The 25,742-nt window shown below is 42.7% G+C and overlaps 1 protein-coding gene across 4 annotated transcripts in view; it reads right to left on the bottom strand.

The window, feature by feature from the left end:
- Window positions 1–25,742, bottom strand: part of bsna (bassoon presynaptic cytomatrix protein a) — a gene marked incomplete at its 5' end in the record, with an annotated part of 100,790 nt that overhangs the window by 7,743 nt on the left and 67,305 nt on the right. Inside the window, 12 exon segments of one of the 4 annotated variants that reach the window (XM_014001778.1) lie at window positions 890–983; window positions 1,453–1,511; window positions 1,941–2,463; window positions 2,560–2,691; window positions 3,373–3,466; window positions 6,905–7,227; window positions 8,664–9,227; window positions 10,827–12,495; window positions 13,804–14,731; window positions 18,194–18,450; window positions 18,858–19,028; window positions 20,252–25,630. In XM_014001778.1, coding sequence (XP_013857232.1) covers window positions 2,423–2,463; window positions 2,560–2,691; window positions 3,373–3,466; window positions 6,905–7,227; window positions 8,664–9,227; window positions 10,827–12,495; window positions 13,804–14,731; window positions 18,194–18,450; window positions 18,858–19,028; window positions 20,252–25,630 — 9,558 coding nt within the window. 4 annotated transcript variants of the gene reach the window in all.

Raw genomic sequence — 25,742 nt, 5'->3', positions numbered from 1 at the left:
TATATATATATACAATTTTCCAGCCTTTTGAGGTCCCAGGAGTCAATAATAATCACACCGACTGGTCTCTTTGTAGCTTCATGAACTCCTGTTTCCTGGTAGGACCAGCACCAAACTCCCATCTGAAAATAGATTTATGTTTCTATTTATAATCAGTGCCTTGCACTTTTCTTTCCCCACTGTGCCTGACCCAGATTAACAAACTGCATACATCTAGACTTAATCTGATCCAGTGAACACCGAACCCCAAAGGACTGGTAACACAACACATGCACGTGTCTTGCTATCCTCATGGGGACTTTACGTGGACTTCCATTCATTTGGATTCACTGGATCTAGGAGAAGACAAACTAATTTTATTATTTTTATCTTTTACTTCATTTGATTTTCAGGTTTGTGCACAGACTAAAAGCAGCAACACACGTCTCTCTGATCACATTTATGTTAAATTATAGTTTTGCTTCTGGCAGAGCCGGTTGGGAGCTGTTCAACCAACAAAACCTAGATGCCAAAAGATTTCAGGTGCCGGAAGCAAAACAACATCTGCAAAATAAATAAATAAATAAATAAATAAATAAATAAATAAAAACAATAATAAAATAAAAATCTTAAGAATGCTGCAGGAGAGGCAGGTGATGTGTTCAGCTTCTTTCTACATGACAACATCCTAAATGAGTGATGTGCAAACCACCTGGAGGCGCAGTAATCACTCAACTACAGCTGTGTTGAGTCAAGATTCTGTTTCTAAATGTTTCATTAATAATGCTCTGCTTTATGTTTCCCTGAAACCTTTCCCTGTATTATATGCTCTGTTTGTATTACAAAAAAAAATATTTTAACCCCGTAAAGTGAATTTGGTGGGAAACTAATATTTCAGAATATAACTTACAGGATGACCTGTCGGAGGGAGCAGCAGCTTTTCTCGGACAGTGTTGGCTCTGTGTTGGAACATGAAGCATCCAAAGGATTTCAGTCCTTGTTGGCTGCAGGAGAAAGTTAAAAAGAGTTTAGTCAACATCTCCATTTTTCTCTCACATCTTTAAACTCGAACTACAGCAAAGGGTTAATGACTTAGCAAGGAAACATCTGGAACATTTCTAATTTTAAAATATCAAATGCATCCCAAACTAATAAAAAGTCGCTGGACAACTAAACCTTTTATTTAGCTTTTAAACGACTCTTAAAGTAAGCAAATTGTAAAAGAAATGACACATTGTTTTTTAACGTACACTCCCATTTTATTTGAATATTACTCAGATGGGGATGAAGTTTTCCTTTTCATCCAAAATGAAACCAGTTCTTCAGCTGCAGCAGCAGATTAAAAAATGTGATAATGACTTCATTAGAGAACAAATAAAACATTTGTTGAATTAAAAATGGCAGACTATCACATCCTCTACCATCACTGACTTCAAATCTAAAAGTAGGATTTGCGGGTTGAACAGTCCTCACCAGTGTGCTCAGGTCTCCTCTCCTTGTCACCTCGGTCTCTCTTCTTCACGTCTCTTTTTCTGAGTAAAACAAAAGCAGGGGGAACGTCGCAGGTTTTTCTGGTACGTGGCCTCAGGATTTCATTTTGACAATTTCATAATTCTGCAAATATACAGACATAGAATAAAGACTGAGCAACTAAAAAAAAACAGTGGCTGATGAGAAGCATGGAGACAACTGGGTAAAATGGCAACAAGGAACAGGTGTAAGTGGGCAGGGAAGAACCAGCAAGGAAAGAATAACAATGGAAAATTACTGGAAAGATGAACTGAGAAACACACACACAAAAAAAATGAATTCAACAATAAATAACCAGAAAAATACAAAAAGAAAGAAAGAAAAAAAGAAATAAAACCTGAGATCCTGACAGCATTAACACACATCCTGTTTAATAGAGACAGTGTGTCATGTGAGGAACAAGTTCTCACTGTCGGCGTTAAGATTCTCACCCTCCTTGTGCGGAGCAGTCAAAACCAAAAGTACAAGTCAAGACAGAGAAACAAACAGAGGAAGAGGCGCTGCTTCAGGAGCACACCGACTGCTCTGAGTAAACTGCCTCCTCCAACACTGTCAACAAGGAGAAAATACACAACACGCAGCAGCCAACACTGTTCCAACAAGCTTTATTTTTACAGCTCACTGAAAAAAAAAAAGAAAAAAAAATCAACTTCTTTTATTCACAACGAACTGGTTAGAACCACAGCTGCCTGATGGGTTTACTCTGCCGAACAGGAGAAGTACCTTTTGTTTCATTCTCACTGAAAAAGCACAATCCAACTGTGACTGCACACGTTTTACTTCTCACACAAAACGGGAGAGAAACCAGAGCTGTATTACTTTAAAAATCATCATCTTCTTTCCTGTTCAACTTGCCTCTTTCTCTCTATATATATACTGGAGGACTTGAAAAACATACCTTAATATTAGTGTCTCAGAATAAAGAGGTAAACTTCTTGCCAAAACCAGAGATGGCTGAAAGAAGCAGAGACAAAACAATGAACCAACTCCTGTTTAAAATCGGCTTTAAGTTTTATTGGTGCATTCTTATGTATTTATTTCGTTTTGTACCTTCTCCCAGTTTGCCGGCCTGCTCAGCAGCTCCTCCGGGCAGGATCTTGGAAAACATGCCTTCTCCCTCCATGCCAGGCTGACCTGCTGCAGCGCTGCCGATACCTCCAGGTCGAGGAGCCGCCTTGGAGCCTGGATCGAAGTGCAGAGAACGGGGGAAAAAAAGAAAAACATATAAAACAAACAGAGCACAAAGGAGAGAAGGAAGTAAAAAATAAAGTCAATGCTGTTGGGTTAATACGTTGATGTATGGACACAGGAAAAAGTGGGCTGTGTGTCATGATTAAGGCTTTATTAAAGTTTAAAAAATACAGTAATCGTCTGTTTCATAAACATCTGATGTGATTCTACTGCTGTTATTTAACATTACAGTCTGATTTTGGGAGGCATAATGTGAGCAGTTTCAGCAGGAAATGGAGTCATGAAACAATAATCACTGAGTTTGAAGTCTTTATTGTGTTTTTGTGACATTTTGTGAGTGTGGACGCCGTCTGTGGTGAGATACTGTAGGGTTTGAACATAAACTGCATTCTGCTCCCAGTTTAATACCTCACACTGCCAACACACTCGACAAACAACAGAAGCATTTCACACAACATTAATTTACTAATTATGTAATGATGCGACACATTCAGGCTGCTCTGCGGCTGTGAAGTAAAACCTCCCTTTTGTGCTTTTTTTTGACTGGGATTATCGTCGGATTAACTTCAGATCAAATAAAATGGTGCTCAGTCGTTACATAAGTCAGGAATAGTGGTCAAGTTGGCAAGACTGGAATGTTGACAATGTGTGTGTGTGTTGAGTATACATCACCTATGCCTGTAAGCGGGGGCTGGGCAATCTTGGAGGCCATGACAGGTGCTGCTTTCGCTCCGATAGCTGTAACCGGAGGTGTGTCGAGCTTCATCTACAGAGAAGGAGGAGGACGAAGAAGAAAAACATCCTTGTGTTTAGCTTCTACTCAGTGCTTTATATCAAAGGCTGCTGAGGAGGAAATAAAAGCTATGTAATCAAAATACAGTTTGACAAAATAAAATCAACAAGAAGCAGGATTAGTTTGGTCACTCAAAGTGAGATGATGTAAAAAAAATCAGACAGATAGGCACAAAATTACAGATTAGAGATTAGAAGACAGCTAAGAATGCTCTTCCCTTGAGTTTATTTTATTTATTTGGACCAGTCAATTTATTTTGACAAGAGGAAAGGAAAAAGTTTGGGAATCAGTAATGGTCGTTTCGGGGCCACAGTGGCTGCAGTGAGAGGGGATTAGAAGTCCAGGGCGGTAACAAACCAGCTGCCCTGTTTATGGCTAAAGCAGTCTTGAGCTGTATCCTGGACTCATCCTGAGGCGCTGCAGCTGCCTGCTGCTCTCTGTGTTTACTGTGTACGTGCTCACAGGCATGTCAGGCCGAATCAAGACTCCATCTCCTTGGCAACTTTCATACTTTCTGTAGGTAGATGGCTTTTTTTCTTCCCCAGATACTTCTTAGAAAGAAAAAATAAAATCTAGCTCTGTTAGATCAGTTGGACTAGCTCTTAACGCTACGTCAAACTCAAGGCCCGCAGGCCAAATGTGGCCCACCACTGCCTTTTATGTGGCCCTGAAAAGCATCTAAGTTATATTAACGTCTTAAAATAAAGCCAACATTGACATTGAACTACACCTCTCATGATGGATGTTGATTATTTTACTTGCAAAATGCAGTGTTGTATGAAGTACCTGAAAGTGATACTTGAGTAAGTGTACAAGTATCTTATCATAAAAATACTTTGGTAAAAGTTAAAGTCTTCTCTAAGAATATTACTTGAGTAAAAGTCAAAGTATCTGATAATGATTTGTACTTAAGTATTAAAAGTAAATTTCAGACACAAAATGTCCTTACGTAATAAAAGTAAAAGTACTGAGTAAAAGGGAGCAGTTAGATTTTCCTAAATGACATTTATTGAGAGGTGACCTCCCCAAAAAATATTTTTTTCTAACAGCGTGCAGCTGTGATGGATTTTGTACAAGCTATTATGGTGTCAGAATGGTATAAATTGTACTTATCATCTAACCACAATTAAATTTACTTGATCCAGGAGACACAATTTATCAGGATTGTATTTTTTTTATAATAACGTGGAATAGATTAGGAGTAAGGACTTTCTACTTCTCACCTTTTTAAAAAAATGTAAGGAGTAGAAAGTACAGATAATTATGTAAAAATGTAATGAGTAAAAGTAAAAGATATGCTGAAAAAAATGACAAGTACAGATAACCAAAATTTCTACTTAAGTACAGTAACAAAGTAGTTGTACTTAGTTACTTTACAACTCTGGCAAAATGACAACATTCCACCACTAGATGGAGGTGCACATGGTTCAAAAGTGGCTGGTAGTTGGCAGATGGTAAAAATCACAGTGTAAAATCTCTAATTCACTTCATTTTCACTGACTAATTTTGCTGCAGCCCAGTTGTACTGGTCATACATTTGAACTGGAACTCCCCCTCCAGAGGTAATTCCTTATCAGAAATTGGGGGAGTTCAGAATTCAAGACAGCAACTCATCAGAGAGTAAAACTCTCTTACTTTTACATTTAATAGTATTTCTGTATTATTATTTCACATTTAGTCAGTTGTACATGTCTCAATGTTTATAAAATAGGTGTTAAAACACTGTTTCTATGCATGAAACACCAAGTAGAGCTCAATTATTGTTAGCTAGCTAGCTAGAAAAAAGAATGACTCGCTCCCAGACTAGAAAGCAGAGTTTTATAAGATAGTCAAACCGTGAAAAACTTATGGCTTGTTTGTTTGTGCAGAATGCGATGCTGCACTGGGTAAAAAAAAAAAAAAAAAAGCAGTTCCCGACACCAGGAAGTAGAGTTTTATTAACATAGTTATTCCGTGAAAAACTCATGAATGGAGATTAAACAGATGATTTGCACGGATGAATCTGACTGATAAAAACTGTGGAGCTTTAATCAGGACAGATGTGGATAAATACGTCGGGTGAGTGACGAGTCTGACTTTTTTTCTGCATTATCGGCTGTTGTGGGGGATCTCCATGCAGTGATGTCTGTTTCAGGGAGGGGGGTTTCCCGAACTCGGCGCGGGGTGTCGTAGGGACTATGAAAGGTCAGTGCGAAAACGACTGCCGAACAACCACGTGACTGCGCGTCGACCCGTCGGCGTCGGAGCGAGTATGTTTCAGGCTTAACCCTTCTTAACTGTGTTACCTCTAAGAAGCACATTAAGATATTGGTGAAAGTCCTGCTTTGATTATTTTCACAGCTTTGACACAGATATAATCAAATGTAGGTGAAACCAAAATTATTAAACACAAAGCATAAGCAGTGCTTATAAGGCTGAGTTCACCTGAAACTCATCAGACTGAAGAAGTCTCTTGGAGGAGAGACGAAACGTTTCACTAAAGAAGAACCCATCCAGAGGACCGACTTTTTTTTTTGATTTTAAACATAAAGCAGTTTTATAAACATACTGACAATGAAGCTTTACGAAAATCCTAAACAGCATCCAAATGCAAGAAGCACATCATGAATAATTTTAAAACATTAATAACTGACAGGAATACATTCATATGCATATTTCCTGAAGCTAGTTCCATTAACCTATTTCTAACGTTGTGTTAAGTGTCATCACCACAGTTCTGCACTCCAGCTGGCTAATAAATTGAAATGGATTTATATTTTAAATGCAGGACGAGAATGGATTTTTGCAGGCAGAATCTTGAATGCCAGTGTTCATAAGCGTCTAGCACCCAGTGAATCAGCTGCACGGACTTATCTGCTGCCTCAGTGGTAATCACAGTGTTAGATAAGGCCTGCCAACACAGGCACATCAGAATTTCAATAAACTATCTGAAATGGGACAGTGGTGGTGGTGGTGGAGGGGGGTGGGTGTCTCTTATCGCAGAGAGCATGTAGGGAGTCTGTGGAATGGAGGAACATGAGGCCTGAGCACAAAGACAGGCTGAAAATTAGGTCCGAAAGACTAAGATTTCGTTCTAATCGTAAAACAGTTTTCGTTGCCTCAGGAAACCAGAAACAGAAGATTTAGGATGAAAATGTTTTGAGACAATAAATGTGAGACAAATGTACACCTTGTGTTATGTTAGTTATGGGGAAACAAGAGTTTTTATCATCTGCCATTAAAGGCGAAGCAGGTGTGTGCATGTGTTTGTCTGTAGTGTTCCAAAATATCTCAAGGGTTTCTGAAAAGATTTCACTCAACCAAATTCAACATGGCAGCTACAGCTTGTCAGTCTTTTCCAACATATAAATGATTCTAACTCAGCTAATTTAAAAAAAGTGTAAATACTACTTTTATTTTGTCTATACCCACCATGGTGGAAGGTGTGGTTCCTGCCGGACCTGCCTGCCTGGCCTGGCCCATTGGCCCACCAGCTGGTCCCATCTGGCCCTGCTTGGCCTGGCCCGGCCCCATGACTTGTCCTTGGTTCGGCGTCTGCGGCTGAAGGCCAGGGGCTGCTGTGGCACCGGGCTGTCCCGGTCTGGCTGCTGATGTCTGGGCTTGCTGCTGAAGCTGGGTCCTCTGTCCCGCAGTCATGTCTGTCTGAGAACCTGGACCACCTTGTCGCCCTGATCCTGCAGGCCCACTGGCAGAGCCCTGAACCCGACCGGAGCCGCTGCCCGACCTGGAAGAACCTGAATAAAAGAAAAAAAGCGTTGATCCTTTTTTATTTTGTAATAAAACACTTACAGGTAAGTCCGAGACACTGGCTTTTATCAAACTGAAGTTGCGCTTTGCAAAACGGCGCAATGCTGTGTTTAAAAGCATCGTCTAGAAGAAGCAGGAGTGAGACAATAACAAGCAGCAAATCTTGTGAGCAAAAGTGGTATAGGTGATTTTATTAGTACGGAGCTCACAACATGTCAACAGTCCTGCCTTCAGGGAAAACATTTCCTTTGAAAAGTTACACAGGATATTGTTAATTAAAAACTGTTGATCCCTGAGGGGGTTGTTTACAGCAAAAGAGCATCAAAATTAATCTGAACAGCAAAGGCTATTAAATATTACTACGTCAGACATGATTTAAAAAAAAAGGATCTTATCAAAGGATCAGAGCTTATTGTTACTGCAGTAATTTTCCAGGCCTGACAGTGTTTCATATAAAGTTTAATGTCTGGAGGAGAAACAGTTTCTCTTTCACATTAAAATATATGGTTCAAGGTCTTATTTATGAGAAAAATGTATTGTAGCTGGTTTTTTACAATCGGTTTATGAGTATGAAGCATCTTAATCTGGTTTGTTTATATTTGCAGATTATTTTTGGCATTAATTACAACCAAAGACACACAGTTCTATATTTTCTCTTATAAATAAACATGGGTTTGGGAAAACAAGTGTGTACTGTCCTCAGGAAAATAAATTAAATCAAAGATAAGTCTGTCATTATTGCTCTTGCTATCCTGAAGCTTTCAACCTGGAGGAAAGAAACCAAACATTTATAAATGCATCTCTGTTTTGTTCTGAGTTCTTAGAAAAAAGACAAAACTCACTCAAGAGAAAACTTTTGACCTTTTGGATCCCCCATCTCGTTCATGATCTCTCCAAAAACGTTTTATCAAATATTTGTTCATCCACTTTGTATTTCTGCATTAGCAATTGAACAGGATGCTAAATGAAATTATGTGGAACAGTCACTTTGTTTTGATGGATATTTTAAGATGTGGTAATTCTTGTGGGACTACGCTCGCTGTGTGTTGAGTGTCTGTTTTTCTGACAATCCTGCTTCAGAGTATTTTACTGGTAAAATTTGCAGAAATCTACTGTGATCTACATATGTTCTATGAACTGGTGGAATGACAGTATTTTTGATTATTTATTAACATTACTTTAAAACAATTATGCATGTTTAAGTATTTTAAGCTCATAATCCATTTTGAAGTGCTTAGAAAAATGTAATGTAATTTAAAACAAATAAAGCAAATAGTAAAATAACCACTAGTTTTTATTTCATGCTCTACAAAGACAATAATTTGATGGTAAATTTAACTCAATGTATTATATAGTAAGTGATTATCTTTTATCTTTAGTTGCACAATCATATATGTTAGATATAAAGGTGTGTTATATTTACCCGGTGGTTGACCCTGCATGTCTACTGGTCCCTGGGACTTGCTGCGTGAGGACCTGTGTGGGTCTCCCTGCCTGGAAGTTCTTTGGCCGTGATGATGTCCAGATGGATCCCTTGGGTAGTCCGAAGAGTGATATCCTCTTGACCTTGACTCACCACGCCTCCCTGTAGACGAAGATCGTCCCGAGGGATCGTTGTGCATAGAAGGGTCCTTGGGGTGCCCCTTTGTTGACCTGGAGGACCTCGGATCATCAGTGTGACGTGACGAGGACGAGTGGCGGCCAGAAGTGCCATGGTGCCTGTGGTCACGGGATGATGAATGCCGCCCTCCGTGGCCATATTCATCCTGGGGCCACAGGTCCTCCTCAGGTGGCTCGTCATAATCATGGTAGGTGTGTTTGACACCGTGCCGACTTCTCCCAGACGAGTGGCTGCTGCCATAATGTCGCGAACTCGAGCGTGGTTTCTCAAACCAGTCGGTTTCTTCCTGGCCAAGGTGGTAGGCTTTGGAAACCGAGAGCAGATCACAGTCAATCTCCATGTCGTTCGGAGACAGCGGCATGCAGGCTGAAAGAAGGAAGAGGACAGAAGGAAGACCAACCGCATGCAAAAGAAAATGGAAAGTAGGGAAAGACACAGAAAGAAAGGCAAAAAATAAAGACGTTTTACATCCATGCAGTGTTTACATCACATATTGACTTCAGACAAGATAACAAGTAAAAATAAAAACTGCAAAACTGTCCCTTTTAGCAGCTGCCTTTTAAAAATTTGTATCAACCACATTATGGAACAATTTTCATGTCAAACCATTTTTTGTTAATAGATACGACAAAACCCAAAGAAAAGCTGCTGTGAAAACTGTAATAACACGAGACTGAAGTTAAATTTTAAGCATGTTGTAAAAGATGGTTTTGCAGTTTTGACATAGATTCATAAATTGAACACATAAACAAAGCATCAGTGGCAAAAACATTAAAAGAGATAGAACCATTATTGTCGTGCAAAGACCTCTCGAGCGATCAGTGTGTTGAGAAGACAAGGACGACCACGTCGAAGAACCATGCGTGTACTGAACAAATAGACGGCTGGACGGACAGGCGGAAGGACGAACAGGCAGGCAGACAGACAGACAGCAGTCCACTGATAACAGAGCTCGAAGTGACTCTCAGGAGGAAGAAAACACTGACATGCAACTGCTATCTCTGTCTCTCCTTTGCTTTTCTTTCTGTTTGCTAAGCTTAGCTTCTGGGTGGGTGGGGGATGTTCAGATAAACGGTGGGAGCAGTAGTAGGTAGTGAGACAGTGTGGGAATTCAGCTCCCACATTTACCTTCACTGTCTGACACAGCACAATGATAATCATCTATAATGTACGTATCATCCGATTTGTAGACATGTGTCCGAGGAAGGTCCCTTATGTGGTCTTGAACATCTGGCAGCGAGTGACTGGAACCATACTGGCCATAGTAGTAATGGTATCTACTGCTGCAGCTGTCATATGGGTCGGGACCTAAGCTTGAAGATCGTCTAGAACTCATGAACCTTCCCAAGGGGCTCAGCGGGCTCTCCTCCTCAGAGTACTGCCTGGTTGGGATGCGGCCTCTGTAGCCAGATCGGTAGGAGCGGTCATCTCTCTCATAGGATCGGCTTCGATATCCGTGGTAATCTCTGGAGGAGATCTTGTCCATGCCATAGCCGGTGGAACGAGAGCGGCCAGTGGAGGTGTAGTAAATCCGATCGTCCTCGTCGACCATCATGCCGTAGTATCGACTACCGTGAGTGGTGCCACCGCCGGTCTCATAAGCACTCCTCTTAAAGCCATAATCCTCGATCAGCTGGCGCCCTCGGACGTGGGAGGCGGGGCACGCTTCACCTGTTGCTGAGGTATAGGAGGCTAGATCAAGCTCCACATCTCGAGCCTCCTCAATTGGAGAAAACTTTGAAATTTTCTGCTCCATGCTCCCCAGTTTCCTGTGCTTGCTGCGCTTGGATGACATGACAGCAGGAGCCAGAAGACTTCTGGAGGATGACAGAGATTTCTGAACCCCGGAGCGGATGCTGCCATGTTTGAAGTCAAAGTCATAGTGATAGGGGGATCCCCCACCCATGCTAGCGCTCACGCTGCTGCTGCTGCCCCCTAGAGGTCCGTGCCTGTAGCTGCTCTTACCCCTGCCGTGGTGGTCGTACAGCTCTTCTTGCATCGCTGCTTCCTCCTCAGGTGCCCTGCCATAAGGGGAGCCGCCAGTTCCCCCACGTGCTGTGCTGCCAGGTGTGCTGCCATGGCCATGGATATCGCCTGGGTAACGCCCACTGCTGCCATGATGCATCATGTCTCCTGTTGTCGTGCCCAGCCCATCCTTTGCTGTCAGCTCGCTGACATCATCAATCATCATGTAGTTCCTTGGGATATTTTGCTCTAAGCCAGGGGCCCCATACATTCCATCTGCTGTGCTATAGGTCGAAGGACTGTCTACAGAAAGTCCATAAGCATTGGAAACGGTGGAGGTGTATTGTCCATAAGAGCTGGCTGTGGTGGTGGTGTAGCCATAAGTATTAGCAGTGGTTGTGGTGTACAGACCATATGAAGTAGCTGTGGTTGAAGTGTACGGACCATAAGTGCTTGGTGGCATTGTAGAGTAACCACCATAACTGCTAGACACAGGAGCAGACCCATAAGGCCCATAGGTGCTTGCCATGGTTGTTGTTCCGGTGTACTGACCATAGGATGGGGCTCCACTGGAAAAGTTAACATCTTGGGCTGTGGTGGTGACCACAACTGTGGGGTTGCTGATTGTCTCGTAGTTAGTTGGCATCTTGTGCTCAAGTTCAGCTAGTGAAGTCTGTCTCGGTCTTCCTGAATGAACTGTGAGGATGTCCGCTTGAGGCTGCCCAGGGTATGGGGTTGTTTGGCTGGGGTAGGGGGACACAGCGCTGGGATAAGGTGAGCTGTGGGTGGGGTATGGGGGCTGACCAGGTGGTGCAGGCCCGAAACCTGTGGGCCCCGATGGAGGCTGAGGTTGAGGTGCAGCTGGTAACCCACTGTCTGTCTGTGGGTATGGGGGCTGAGTTTGGGGGTAGGTGTGGGAAGGATAGGATGTTTGAGGCTGGTAGGAAGGTCCAGGAGGAGGGGCATGGCTCTGAAGGGGTACTGGTTGTGGCAGTGCCTGTGACTGGGACACTGTTGGGTAAGGAGGCTGGTTGAATGTGGATGACTGGTAGGGGACACTTGACTGCTGAGACGGTACAGTAAGTTGACTCTGGGGGTACTGACAGGAGAGGAAGGATGAGGTCGGTGGGTACTGGGCAGCTGTGTTGAGGTCACTGGTAAACTGGCTTAGTGGAGCAGTGCTTGGTCTATTTGTTAGAAGTCCATTCGTTTCATGTGACGCAGCTGCAGCTGCTAATCGCAAGTTATTCAACTCACTGTCAGACATATAGTCCCTGGTGTCACCCATACATCTCAGGTAGGCAATGTCCCTTCTTTCCCTCTCTTTTACCAAAGTCTCTTTCCTCTGGTGGATTCCCAGTTCTAAGTATCTCAGCTTAGCGTCAATCTCTTTTTCTTCCTCCTCCAATTCAGCTTGCTGCTTTCGAAGTTTGGTTGACTCTTGCTCCACAGCCTTCAGCTCATGGGTGAGATCTTTCAGTAGGCTGGCTTTTGCAGCCAGGCCAGACCTTGAACTGGGCTTGAGGCTGGGCACGGAGGACAGGTAGAGATGTTGTTGGGCAGGCGTCATCATGGAGAGGTGAGCTGATGTTGCAGTTTCATCTGGAGGAGGGCTGGGCAGGGTTCGCTTGACCTTGCGAAGCAAAGAGCTTTGCTGTAAGGCAGCCAGCTAGAGAAAGAGAAAGACAGGGAAAGGATGGAAGAGTGGGGAAAAATAGGGAGGGCAAAAGAACAAGGAGAGCATTTGGAGAGAAAAAAACACAAGAAAAGGAGCAAGAAGGGGTTGAAGAGTAGTCAATGGGACATAATTGTGAGAAAGTAAAATAGAAACCAGGTGAGAGATGGAAAATGTTAAAGGACAGGAAATGTTAGTTAATAGATTCACCAAATCAAAGTTAAGTCATTACATGGCCAGGGACCATGTAAATGCAAGAAACGATTACCACAGGTGGACAAAGAAGAAAACAAGACAACATAGTGAACAATAAACAAAAACGTGGAAGACAGAATGTGGCGATTGAGGTAATAGTTAAATTAAGATGGATGCAGGGAATAAAATAAAGAAAAAGGAAACAAAAAGTGATGTGAGGAGAATTTTAGAGGTTTGAGGGTTGAAGTTTAAGAAGTTTAAATGAATGAAGATTTGACGAAAGCAGGAAGAAGAAAAACAAACACTCAAAAAGAAAAAAACGGTCAAGAAGTTGAGAAAATGAAAAAAGGACAAAAGGGGACATACAAGAAGACAAAAGAGACACGTAGACAGACAAGGACAACAGGAAGCAAAAGTGAAGTTTGTGTTAGAAGACATACAGAAGTAAAAGAATTAGTAAACGTGACTGCAAACAAATAACCTAGTACAATAACTCTTATTAGTTGCTTTGAATGGCTGAAGTTTAAAAACATTTCTTTAAATTTTTTTCTACTGTATCTAGTGTTAAAATGTGTAGATATTGATAGAAATTGAGAGATATGGAACCAGATAACTAAATAAGTAAAATTTTAGTTGTCTGATTAAACTTTAAAGAATGTTCCACCTTTTTGATTTTCGTAAAGTTACTAGGAAAGTATGCACTGTATGATTTCATAAACTGTATAATAACAAGAGCGAGAAGTAAAAAAAATTACATAATCCAGTTTTAATGCACAGAACTATGAATGTTTTTTCCTGTCTGCTTCTATCAAAGGTCTCTTTTTAAACTGCAGCTACTTGTTTCACCATAATGCACTTAATCTATATATTAAACATTGTCATTTATCATGTAATCATACTGAGCTTGATTGTTGCCTTAAACTTTTGCAATACATGTGCACGGTGTCAAAGATACAACCTGCAGATTAGATAAACTTGATAAGTATTCCTGAGATGTGGAAAAATACAAGAAAATGATTTTAGCTCAGGTATCCCACTCTATTCTAGATTGTAATCTGATGCCAAATGAATAATTTGTGCATACTGCAATGATTTTAGTAGCTTTACCTGGTTCTGTAGTGCTTGTTGTTGATACAGGGATAGCCTGGCCTTGGTGTGCTCGTCTGCAGTGGGGCTGAGGGACTTGGGGTCTGACATGGACCTCTGAGCACTCTTGATGGGTCGGGGCACAGAGGGGTGTCGCTGTGGGGATTCGGCGGTGTAGGACTTCTGCTGAGGTGTGACGTGGGCCTTGTTCAGTCTTTCGCTTGACAGGGAGGTCTCTAGCAGGCGATGAGGGGACACTGGGGAGACAGGAGAATAGAGGACCTGTGGAGATTTCGGGGTAGTCTGCTGCTGACGGATGATGCTGGAGATGGACTCGTTGTGAAGGTGGTTGTGAGGCTGATAGTTGATGTCGAGCGGGTCGGGGCGGCGACGCTCAAATTTGGCTGCATTAGCCGTGACGTGCTGCTGCTGGCGCTGGTGGGTCAGAAGGTCAGCTGAACTGGACTGCTGTGTTCCTGTACTGACAGAGGAAGAATACGGACTGACTGTAGTTGGTACGCTGAGCTGGGGGGCTACAACACCCTGTGACTGTGCTTCTGGATCAGTTTGGCACGCAAGAGATTGTCCTTTTTGTGTTCGTTCAGGTCCAGAAATGTAGTGGACAATCTCTACTTTGTTGGGATCCGGCATTGTCACATGGATTGCTGGAGAGACTCTTCCTAGGTGCTCCACTTCTGTCTGGCAAGACACTTCCCTGATGGTCTGAATGGCGATACTGGAGGAAACTATCTTGGACGTGTCAGGTTTGGTGTCTGAGGCTGAGGTTGTTGTCGCAGCGGTGCTGCTGCCAGCGCTGGACTCAGAGTGTCGCGAGAAACGGGAACGCCTTCGGCGGACTGGATGTTCAGCCTTGTCCTCGTCATCGTCAGTCTGGACAGAGCAGTCAACGCTACGACCACGTCTCCTGGTGCGATGACGCATCATGTACCTATTGACAGCAAGAGGAAACATAACAGTTCATGTTTCTTCCTCCAGTTTTGGGCTGATTGGTAGGTTACAAATGCCAGATGTTTACTGACAAAACAGGAAAAAAAGGTTAAAGTTAAAAGTCTGTTTCCCTTTTAAAAAGAAATACAAAGTTCTGTGTTGAAAATGACTTGTTTGGTGACTTCTGCACAAATGTTAAGTTTCAGAGTTAAAAATGCACCCAGGGTTTCCTCTAGTGCAGGGGTGCCCAAACATTTTCCCTGAGGGGGCCAAAAATGAAAATCTATCCATGGCTGCGGGCCAAATGCAGATATATAATACATGAAATACAAATACTTTTTAAAGTAAAGTCGTTTATTTTTAATGATTAAGCTGTGCAATGACCCTCTTTTCTTTTAGTCTGTGCACTTGGAGAAAGTCTGCCATACGCTCAAGTAGCAAAGGCTCATAAATTGATAAAATATGAGTTTTTGTGGCCTTATAAATTGTGCAAATCTACATGTGGGGTAAAATCTGATCTAAATATTTCTTGTTGTCATTTCATGTTTCATGTTTAATCCTTTTAAATCAAAGATAAACTCAACACCATGACTGAAAACTACCTTCACTACAGCCCTTTTATATAGTCATTCGACCAATGGAAACACTGTGTTTCTACCTATAGGATAACAGGTTACAACTTTGTAACTTTGGCAACTGTTGGTGGGCCAAATCAAATGGCTTGGCGGGCCAATTTTGCCCCACTTTGGGCTCCTCTGCTCTAGTGTATTATTAGGCTGGTGGGCCACCAGGCTTGACATGCCTCCCCAGCTGGTTAAACATTTGTTTTACCAACACCCTCTGTGGATCATGTGCTAAAAATAGCATTAAAAGCTATCATAATGACCCTTAATGTGCAAAAAAAATAAAAAGTCATAGTCATCTTTAAACTCTTTCTTTATCAGGAGGTACTGGAAAAACAGAGCTAGTTTACCACTCCGCCCTGTCTCCTCTCTGTCCCGGCAGCAAGCACGGCTCTGTCCCATACGCCTAACTCCACCCCATTGAAATATTAACCCTTTGGGGCACAGATAGCAAAACAAGTCATTTTCACAGTGATTGTAATTTCTTTTCTTATGTTAGTTTTTTTAAAATTACATAACCAATATTAGATTAATAATTAGGTTGAGGTCTTTTGAGATTTTACAAATACAACGATTAGTACAAAGAGGGTGAGGTTTTAAGATTTTATAGTTAATAGATGAATAGAGCCTAGCTGCATTTGGGTGAAAGCAGGGGACACCTGGACAGGTCTCGACACAGTCAAAGACACAAACAACTATCCATACTCCAAGTCACACTTAGAATCACACAGAGGAGCTCTAAAGGAGATTTAAACTGAGTCCCTCTGCTGCTGCACAAAGTTCTAATTGCTTATTATTATTATTATTATTATTATTATTATTATTAATAATAATAATAATAATAATAACAATAATAAAAATGTATAATCTCTGCTATAATAAATTATTATTGATAATTATTGTGAGGTCTTTAACATTAAGATATAATAAAGTGTAACCAATGTGTATTTTGCACTTTGTTATAATTACACAAAATGCTCTGTTAAGTTGTTATACCTGGCTGTAAACACAATGAAAACCACTGTAGGCATGTGACCTTGTGATTGAAGCCCCTCCTTATTTCTTCTTCTGTGGDATTATTTTGTTAAATTGGTTGTATTCCCCTGGGCTCCTCCCTTTTGAATCTTGTCCTGTGGGAGAGGTGGGTGCTATTGATTTTTCATCTATATACATCCAGTTTATTTATAGATGTATCAAGTGCATTTTTGTTATCATCGTCACTGTAAAAATATATATACACACCCTGTAATGTGAATATTTGAGTGAATTTATGACTGTGGAGTAACAGGATCTGATTTTAGTTTTGTTTTATACTTTTGTTTTATGAAGGACTTGGAGTGGGCGGAGCATAACGTGGTTGCCTTTCTGTTTATTGTTTTCATCAGGTATGTTAAGTGTATAAAGTTTCCTTTGGTGATATTAAAAATAATGCGACATGGTTGAGCCCTTTCGGATCTTGTCCTGTGGGAGAGGACTTGGAGTGGGCAGAGCATAACGTGGTTGCCTTTCTGTGTCATGTTTTGGGCTGCTCCATCTGTTCCTGCCCCTCTGTCACTCTCCTCAGCTCCTCTGATTACTCCATTCCTCCTCACCTGTGCCACAGCAATCAGCCTCATCTGCCTCACCTGTCCTCCCTCCTATTTAAGCTCCCTTCCCTCACWCAGTCTTTGCCAGATTATTGAACGGTTCACACCCAGTAGATGTCCAGCACTTTTTCACAGTTCATGCCTGATCCCATGTTTATGACCCTTACGCCTGCCTCTCGACTACTGATTTTGTCTGCCCCTTATCTGCCACTGTCTCGCTCTCTGACCACCGGCTCTCGGACCTGTTTCTGTTACCTGGACCTTGCCCCTTGGATCACGTTTTTGGATTTAACTAACAATCTCGGACCACACGGTTTTTGACCTCAGCCTGCCCCAAGGAAATCGGAACCAAGCCCAAGCCCCAAAGACCACAGGACTCTGCATCCTCACCTGGACTGGTCGATTCACTCTCATCCCCAGAAGGTTAGTTGCAGAGCAAGCAATATCTCCTTGTTTGTTTTTTGGCTCCATTCTCATTCTCATTTCTGTTCCAGAGTGTGCGGTCCAGGTGTTCAGATTCCCGACCAGTCTCCATTTTAAATAAAGTACTTAAAACTTTATCTTGTTTGCATGCTCAGAATCCTTCCCACGCTTCTTGTCATTCTGTTTATTGTTTTCGTCAGAATAAATGGGGGAAACAGCTTCTCCAAAGACGACCAGTGTCACGGCAAATTATTTCTTCATAACCAGCACAACGCAGAAAAGATCCGGTTACAAAGGCAAATATTTACATATACATTTATCATATTTTCAAATTTCCTGTCTACTTTTATTTAACAGAAACACAGTGGGTCACTCCAGCTTAGGACTTAAGTCAGTTTTCTTGGGGAAACCCTGAATGCACCCAAACATTTCCTTAAAAAACAGGAATTTTACCTCCAGTAAATTTAATTTGTACTTAGTCTGAGATTCTATTTGTTTGCATAATGAAAAGGAAAAAAAAAATCTAGTTTTGAGTCATGAAGTGCCCTGTGATGGACTTGCAATCTGTCCAGGGTGTACCCCACCTCAATGACTGCTGGAGATAGGCACCAGCTCCCCTATGGCCTGGAAAGGAAAAGTGGGTAAGGAAGATGAATGGATGGATGAAAGTCAAAGTTAACACTTTTTTAAAAGTGGTAAAAATAGTAAGATAACCTAAGTAACACTTTCATAATAAATATGCAGACCAAATCAGCTACATTTAGTCTCTACCTATGGTATACATCCCCTTTTTCATTCCACAAACAAACAAACAAACACTAATATTGTTACCTCTCCTCTCCATCCTCATCATCAGTCTGGACACAGCTATCCACATTCTTGCGGGAGGAACCGTAGAACACCACACCATCGCCATCCGCAGTGTCCCTGCTCAGTCTGCTCAGGGAGCTGTGTTTCCTCATGCCAGCTCTGGTCTCCATTTGCTCTTCTTGGGTCCTTAAACACATTTCTGAAGAAGAGTTGGGGAGGGACCGAGAGCTCATCTGAGGGTCCATGTAGGGGTGCAATGGCTGTCCAGTCATATCCAGCTGGAAAAAAAATAAAAAAGTGGGGGATAGAATGTTCGGCTTTGACACACACATTTTAACTGATCAAAAAGTAAGAATCCCTCCTTCCAGAAAATGCTGTTATTGTTAAATAATAGAAAAATTATAGCATGACTTGGCGGGAGATATTTTGCATTAAACCATACATTAAAAATAAATTTTTGATTAAATTAAATCACCGGTGGGCCGCATCTGGCCACCATTTGAATAGCCCTGATGTATGAATTAAAACAAAAGTGTTAGTTTCCTTCCCCTACTTTTCAGATCATTATAAATGGTCTTAAACTCTCAGTCACTCTTCTTCTAAAGTTAAAGCCGTTTACATGGTTGCCTGTTAATGTCAATGAAGTTGTAATAAATCCAGACCAGAGTTGAGCTACACCTCCTACCTGCACGCCCTGAGCCACAGCAGCTGTTTTCTGCCTCTTCTGCTCCTCCAGCTGCTGCTGGAGCTGTTTCTGTAAAGACTGTATCTGATCTAACTGGGATTTCTGCTGGGCCAGCTGCTCCCGCTGAAGAACAAGTTGTTTCTCACGTTCTTGCTGCTGCTGATGTAGCACCTAAGAAGAAAAAAAACAGAAAAGGGCATAATACAGTAGAGATGTTTGAGGAAGATCAGCAAAGATATGAAAAGAGCAATGAGACAATGAAAATATAGAATGGACAAAATCTAGAAAGAGGAAAACAAAACAGAAAAAAGGCAGGGATTGGGTGAATTCACAACTAGCTTTTATAGATGCAAATCAAATTTAAAAAGTTTCAAATTAAATGGGACAATATATATATAATTATTGTTCTTGTGCTGATGAATTAGTTTCAGGAATGATTTTAAATTAGTCAAACTTGTATGTTTGGTAAAGATTAACAACTGAAGCGCAACTGAAATAGAATGCAGCATGTACTGGTAATTGCTGTCAGTCATATAATGCTCAATCATTCAATGCATTTTCTTTGCAGCAGAAATGACAGGTTGGTGCAAGGAAAGGGTTAGACGTTTTTGCCTCTACTGTATGTTATTATGAGATGCATAATAAACATTCAATATCGTGTTCAGTCTCATCAAAGAAGGTATCCAAACCTGTTTAACAGAGTTAACTTGAAATACCTTCAACTGCTTGTTCTATTAAAAAAGAAGAAATAGTTATGTTAGCTAACATTTTCAAAAGTCTGTTAAGGGCTGAAAGGAGCAATAAATTAAAATGATTGCTTACTAAATAAAACATTTTATTTAAATGTTTACATTTTTAAATCAAAATGTGTTTTCTTATGAACCAGAACAAGTTAAACATGACAACAGTGAAAGAAAAAAAAAATCAAAAAATTGTTTCATTCACACACAAATTACAGGCACGTTCATGCAAACACTGTACAGAAAACCTAAAGTAAACAAAGGCATGCTAACTTTATACCATACTTTTTGCAATTCAGGCTGGACTCAGAAATGTCATTGGGACCATTTAGGTTATGAGTCATTAGGTTAGAGAGATCGATTTGTCTCATGTCAGACTGTAAAAATCTATTTCAAGGAGTATTTAATGTTCTTAATGTGAAAAAAAATGTTATAATGGCTAAAAACAGCATGCATTTGCTCTATAAAGAATGCTATTAAATTTTTCTAAGGGAAAAACACAAAAAATGTCTGAAAACAGAAAAAATAACGAAAAAAAACCCCTTAAAATTCTTTATAGCTTCTACACAACAAAACAACTGTTCAAAACTCACAAACACCAGACACTGACACACCAACTGCATTCTCCAATCCACGTCCTTTTCCATCCTCTACCTGTTCCTTGATAGTCTGCAGCTCCTGTAACTCTCTCTGCACCAGTATCTGCTCTTTTTTTCTGTGCATCTTCAGCTCCATCCTTTCACGTTCCAGCTCCTCTTGCAGACGCAGCTGCCGGAGTTTCTCTAACTCCACGCGCTCTCTCTCCATCTGCAGGAGCTGCTCCTGTTGTCGGTGCAGCCTCTCTGCCTCGGTTTCACCCTCCTTGTGAATAGCTCCTGGTGGGGGAAATGGGGGAAGACCGCCTGCAATGGGCAAGCTACTAGTGGCGACTGATGAGACTGGCACAGGTTGGGTGTAGCCATGACATACTGCAGGGCCTTGGGGTGGATAGGCGTACGCTGGCTGAGGAGCTTGCTGAGAAGCTTGCTGAGCAGTTGTCACTTGTTTCTGTTGCTGTTGCTGACTGTTCAGGTGTGCCTGAGACAGGTTTATTGGCTGCTCTTGTGGTTCAGATGGTATGACAACTGCTCCTTGTACTGAAGTGACCTCTGCTGACGTCACTGTAGCACCTTTGCCAAGATAAACTGGCTCTGCCTGAATCGCTGAGCTTGTAGTTAAAGAAGCAGATTCAAGGGTCAGTACTGGTGCTGAAGTCGATGCATCTGTAATGGTAGAAGAAGTGGTTGAAGTTGTTTGAAGAACACCTGGTGCTGGGTAACAAACTGGAGCTTGTCCAACCAAGGGCATTCGAGGGCTTATTGGTAATCTGGTAAGACTGGAAAGGGGCACTGGAGTCATGCTGGGGGAGGCATATGGCCTGTAGACACCTCTCAGTAGTGGTCGAAGAACAGAGGCAGGCTGGGTTGTAATGGGAAGCGTTGAAGCTATGGGGGTCTGAATGGTGGAGTAAATCGTTCCATCTGAAGATCTAATAGCAGCAGGATACATGGCTCTCAGACTCGCCTGCCGGGCATTGATCAGGTTAGTTAATGCCTGATTTTGAGACAGTGGCTTTCCATCCAATCCAAACATAAGGTTTTGCCTTAATCCAAGACCTGCTGCCAGTCTGGAGGCACCTGGACCAGTACCTCTGCCCAGGCTGCCAAAGTGCATCAAGTCAGGGTTGCTTCCATATCGATCCATGGAGTTGAGCGCTGCACACATTCGGCTGATCTCTCTTGCAGTTGTAGCACTGTACTGAGCCAAGTTAGCTTCTTGAAAGCTAGCAATGTCACGTGCAGAATAGCCATAATCTGAGCTGATGTTAGACAAGGAATTATACCTCCTTATAGGCAATGTTTGAGCTGATATGTCTCCATCATGCCGCAAGTCTGTATAGGAACCATACTGCATCCCCACGTATCCTCCATAGCCCTGCTTCATTGCTGTTAAATCCATTGCAAGTTCACCTGAAGGTTGGAGGTGTGGTTCAATTTTAGAATAGTAGGACTGTAGTCCAGCATCAGCAAGGTTTGTATCAGACATTGATGGCTGGAGCCTACCAGGAAAAGGCAATGTGTAGGCCCTACGAGTTTCCATTGGATATTCATGGTACCTTCCATGTTGTCTTTCTTGATCAAGCTCATAGGTAATAGGAGGGGCAGATGGTGGTCTTATTCCCTCTTTCTCTGGGCCGCCAACACAACTTGCACCGAAAGGAAGTCTGTAAACAACATCACAGCAAGCTGGCTGGCTGTCAGGCTTAATTTGGCCTCCTGTCAAATCCACTGCATCTTGACCTTCTTCTACCGTCACTAGTTGAGTTACTGCCCTGATTGGTTCTGGTCCTTCATCCATCTGTACTACCATACTATGTGGTGATTTCCCTCCTGGCATTAAACCAGGAGGACTGGGCTTCCCTCTCAGCTCAATGGGGCTAGCGCCATACACTTCAGGGTTAATGACTGGTGAAACAGCACTGACCACAACTGAGGCAGCACTAGTCTGGCTGACTATCAAGTTTTTTTTGAGTAAAGGTGATGCTTGGCCTGTAAGGTTGTACTTGGTCAAAACAGCTGCCTGCTGCTGTTGGTGCTGCTGCATCTGATGGTGCTGCTGTAACTGTTGTTCAAGGATCTCTTGTTGTTTCTGCAGCTTCTCTTGTTGTTTTTGTAGTTCTTGTTGTTGGATACTAAGATCTTCCAGTTTAGCATCGATTTTTGGAATTGATGGGTCAGTCGGAGGAGAAATGGACACTTTGTTAGGAGAAAGACATACAACAGAGCCCATGCCCTGACCCAGATCCATTCGGTTTTGATAAGGGTCACCATAAACTGCAGGCTGCTTGGGCTGCATCATAAACATAGAAGCTGCTACAGTGACACTCACAGTAGTTGGTGTTGTAGTTTCCTGGGTGTTTAAGTTCATAATCAGTGGCTGTATAATTGTTGAATGTCTACTACCCTCTGGTCCACCATGATATTTTCTGCTTTCTGTAGCTAAAGAGGTAAGATCCATTCCCTGGTCAGTCATGATAATAGGAGCTGGTTTGGTGGCTGTCCTGAGATCCACAACACTACCGCCCTGGATCATACGACCCTGTTCTACCCTTGAGGTGCCTGGGACTGTGGATATTCTACAGAGGGAGATATTGTCCATTGACACAGACCCTCTGCTGTATAAGCTGGCTGTGGTGACCATACTCGTCCCTACACTTACCTTTTCTACTCTTTGTGTTTGATAGAAGCTGCGTGTTGGAGACTGTTGGTAAGGTGGCGTATCTGGGGGGCTGCCACAAGGGGAGTAATTGTCAAATGTTGACTGGCGACTAAATCGAGTAGGTGAGGACAAGGGGGAAGTAGCAGTGTTCACAGTCATTGGCCTAGCTGACCCTGGAGGAGGGGAGTACGGGGCATCCTGGGAAGACTGCTGTCTATGCAACCGTTGAGAAACGGATCTATGTGATGTCTGGGTTGCCTGAGCCGTCACAGGGGATGAAGGCCCAGAACCAGTAGGTTCAATTCTCAGTGCTGAGCTGAACGTTTGTGTAGAGAACTCTGCAGTAGCCCTTCTAGAAGGAGAGCGAGTGGGACTCTGGGGTGGTGGTGGTGATGGAGACAAAGGAGGACTGGTGCTTCTGTAATAAGTGGTATATTTAGGAGAACGTGGCTCAATAATCCTCTCAGCTGAAGATGTTGAGCTGTCTCTCACTTGGACACCTCTGGTCTCCCCAACCCTCCTGGTGATCACTTCTCTTTGACTGTAAGCCTGTGTAATCTCAGCAATCTTGCTACATACACTTGACACGGTTGCTGAGGATGTAGCAAAACTTCCCGTGTGTCTGCGAGATGTGTCAGATTGAGTAGTTGTCATGGTGTGGCTTGAACCAAGTTGAGAGAGAGTTACTGCATCTCTGGCGTAAACGCCATAAGCTGCGATAGTGGTAGCAGCCACAGTGGGAGTAATTCCATTCTTTCCTGCTTGGCTTTTGATCCTGTCTTTGTGTCCATCTTTTGCAGTGAAATGCTGGCTCACTCTCACATCTGGTATTCTACCTCCAGTTTCAGCAAAAGAAACAGGAGCGGAGATCTGCGTAGGGCTGGTCCCTGGAGTTAGGAGAGCATTGCTTTGCTCCAGCAGCTTAGCAAAAGCCGAGCCGGTGTCTAAGAGCTGCTTGTCTGGAAAAGAGCTTTCAATTTCAATTTCTACTTGCTCATCTGTAGCCTGCTGCATCTTGGTGATGTTTTGAGATGTTTGTCGAATTTCCTCATAGATATCAGTTTCTGTCTCTGCTGCTTCATTGTCGTATCCAGTCTGATCTTGCTCATAGTCATAGTCATCATCATAATTCTGTCCATTAATATCCTCCTCGTAGTACTGCCCATGTCGTACGTGTTGTTGCTGCTGTTGTAATTTCTCTCGCTTTTGAAGCATCTCTGCCTTTTTCATCATCTCCTCATAAACCTCCTCAGCACTCTTCAGAGGTTTGGATGTGGACGAAGGGGCCGTGGTTGTTGTGGTCGTGGAGGATTTCTCCATTGGTGAGTATAGAGACATAAATGTGGGCAGGTTGTACTCGCTGCCAGACTTATAGATTTTGGATTCATATCCCTCAGCCTCGGAGTCGAGACTTTGAGGCGAATATTCAGAAGCAGAAGAACGATGAAGTTCTTCCATTTCTGCTGCTTGCCTTAACTCTTCTGTAGGGGAAGCATCTTCAATTGGGGAAAGGTTGCTAGGTGGTGTCTTGGACCTTTCTCTGCGCCTCTGTGCCCTCAGCTCCTCCTTATCCCTTTTGGTCTTTCGTGCTGTGCTTCTTATTCTCTGCTGTTCTACCTCTCTCATCTTCTCCTGCTCTCTTAAAAGCTCTTCCTCCTCTCTTAGCTCATCCTCTTCTGAAGAGTCTTCAATGGTGGGCAACAGAGGGCCATGGGAGCGATGGCGTGCTTTCCTCTGCTGCTTGGCCTCCTCTAGTCTTTGCCTCCTGCTAGGGCTGCTGTCACTGTCCTCCTCCATCGATGAGATGGACGTGGGAGACTGCCCTGAGCCGTACGAGGATGAAGTCGGGGGCAGAGTTGAAGAATAGTCACGACCTGAACGCTCCTCAGGAGATCCTGTTAGGCTCTCCATTTCCAGCTCTGGTTCCCGATCGAGGCTTAAATCATTTTCATGGCTCAGCTCTATATCTCTGCTGTAGCTGTTAGTATTGTTGAGTTCAATCGTTTTGAAGCGCCTCAGGCCGCCTTGCGATGCCATCACGTCTTCCTCACCCTCTTCCAACGAGCTCTTGTACACATCAGTGGAGCTCTTGGTTTCCTCTTCAAAACTGCTAGAATGGTGCTGAAGGCGTCTCTTTTCTTTCCCTGAATCAGACATGATGTGCTTGTGGTGAATTTTCTTGGGTTTCTGGTAGCCGTAACCCTCATCTTCCTCGTCTTCGTCTTCCTCCATTTCGTCCTCCTCCTCATTGTCTTCATCTGCACTCATCTCCATTATTTGCCTTCTCATGAACTCCTCGTCCGTCATCTCGGTGGGGTCAGCCTCCTTATCCTTTTTCTTCTTCTCTTTCTTGTCATCTTTCCCTTCTTTCCTTTTCCCCTCCCAGTCTCCACCATCTTCCTCTTCCTCCAGTATATCTCCTAATTCCTCGTCAGAGTCGTACGCATCTGGTGGGATTGAAAGCGAACGTGGGCGCTGTTTTCCTCTGTCATCCAAGTCTCTGTCCCTGTGTTTCCTTCCTCTTCTGTCTGGTTTCTCCTCAGAGAAGCTCTTTTCTAACAGTGGCCTCATGGAGCTCTCTAGTTTGGTGATTTCAGAGGGGCTTGGCGGGGAGCCCCGCCCAATGATGCCCCTCTCACTCAGCTTCATCTCCTCCTCCTGGATTAGGCCTGTAATTTCACTGTGTGAGCTTGAGATCCCATCAGAGGAGTAGCCGGTGTCACTGAGGCTTTGAGGGCTGCGTGACAAGTCGTGGGTACTGTTGTTTTTTGTATCCTAAAGAGAAAAGAAGAATAGAAAAAGGTTCAGATTTGGTTATTTTATTTAGGTTACAATTTGTTGAAAGTATGAAAATGAGCTGTTGATGGACACCTATATATATATATAT

Source organism: Austrofundulus limnaeus, unplaced genomic scaffold (genome assembly GCF_001266775.1).
Source record: "Austrofundulus limnaeus strain Quisiro unplaced genomic scaffold, Austrofundulus_limnaeus-1.0 Scaffold10, whole genome shotgun sequence".
Taxonomy (NCBI): domain Eukaryota; kingdom Metazoa; phylum Chordata; class Actinopteri; order Cyprinodontiformes; family Rivulidae; genus Austrofundulus; species Austrofundulus limnaeus.
This window is presented reverse-complemented; position numbering and strand designations above follow the sequence as displayed.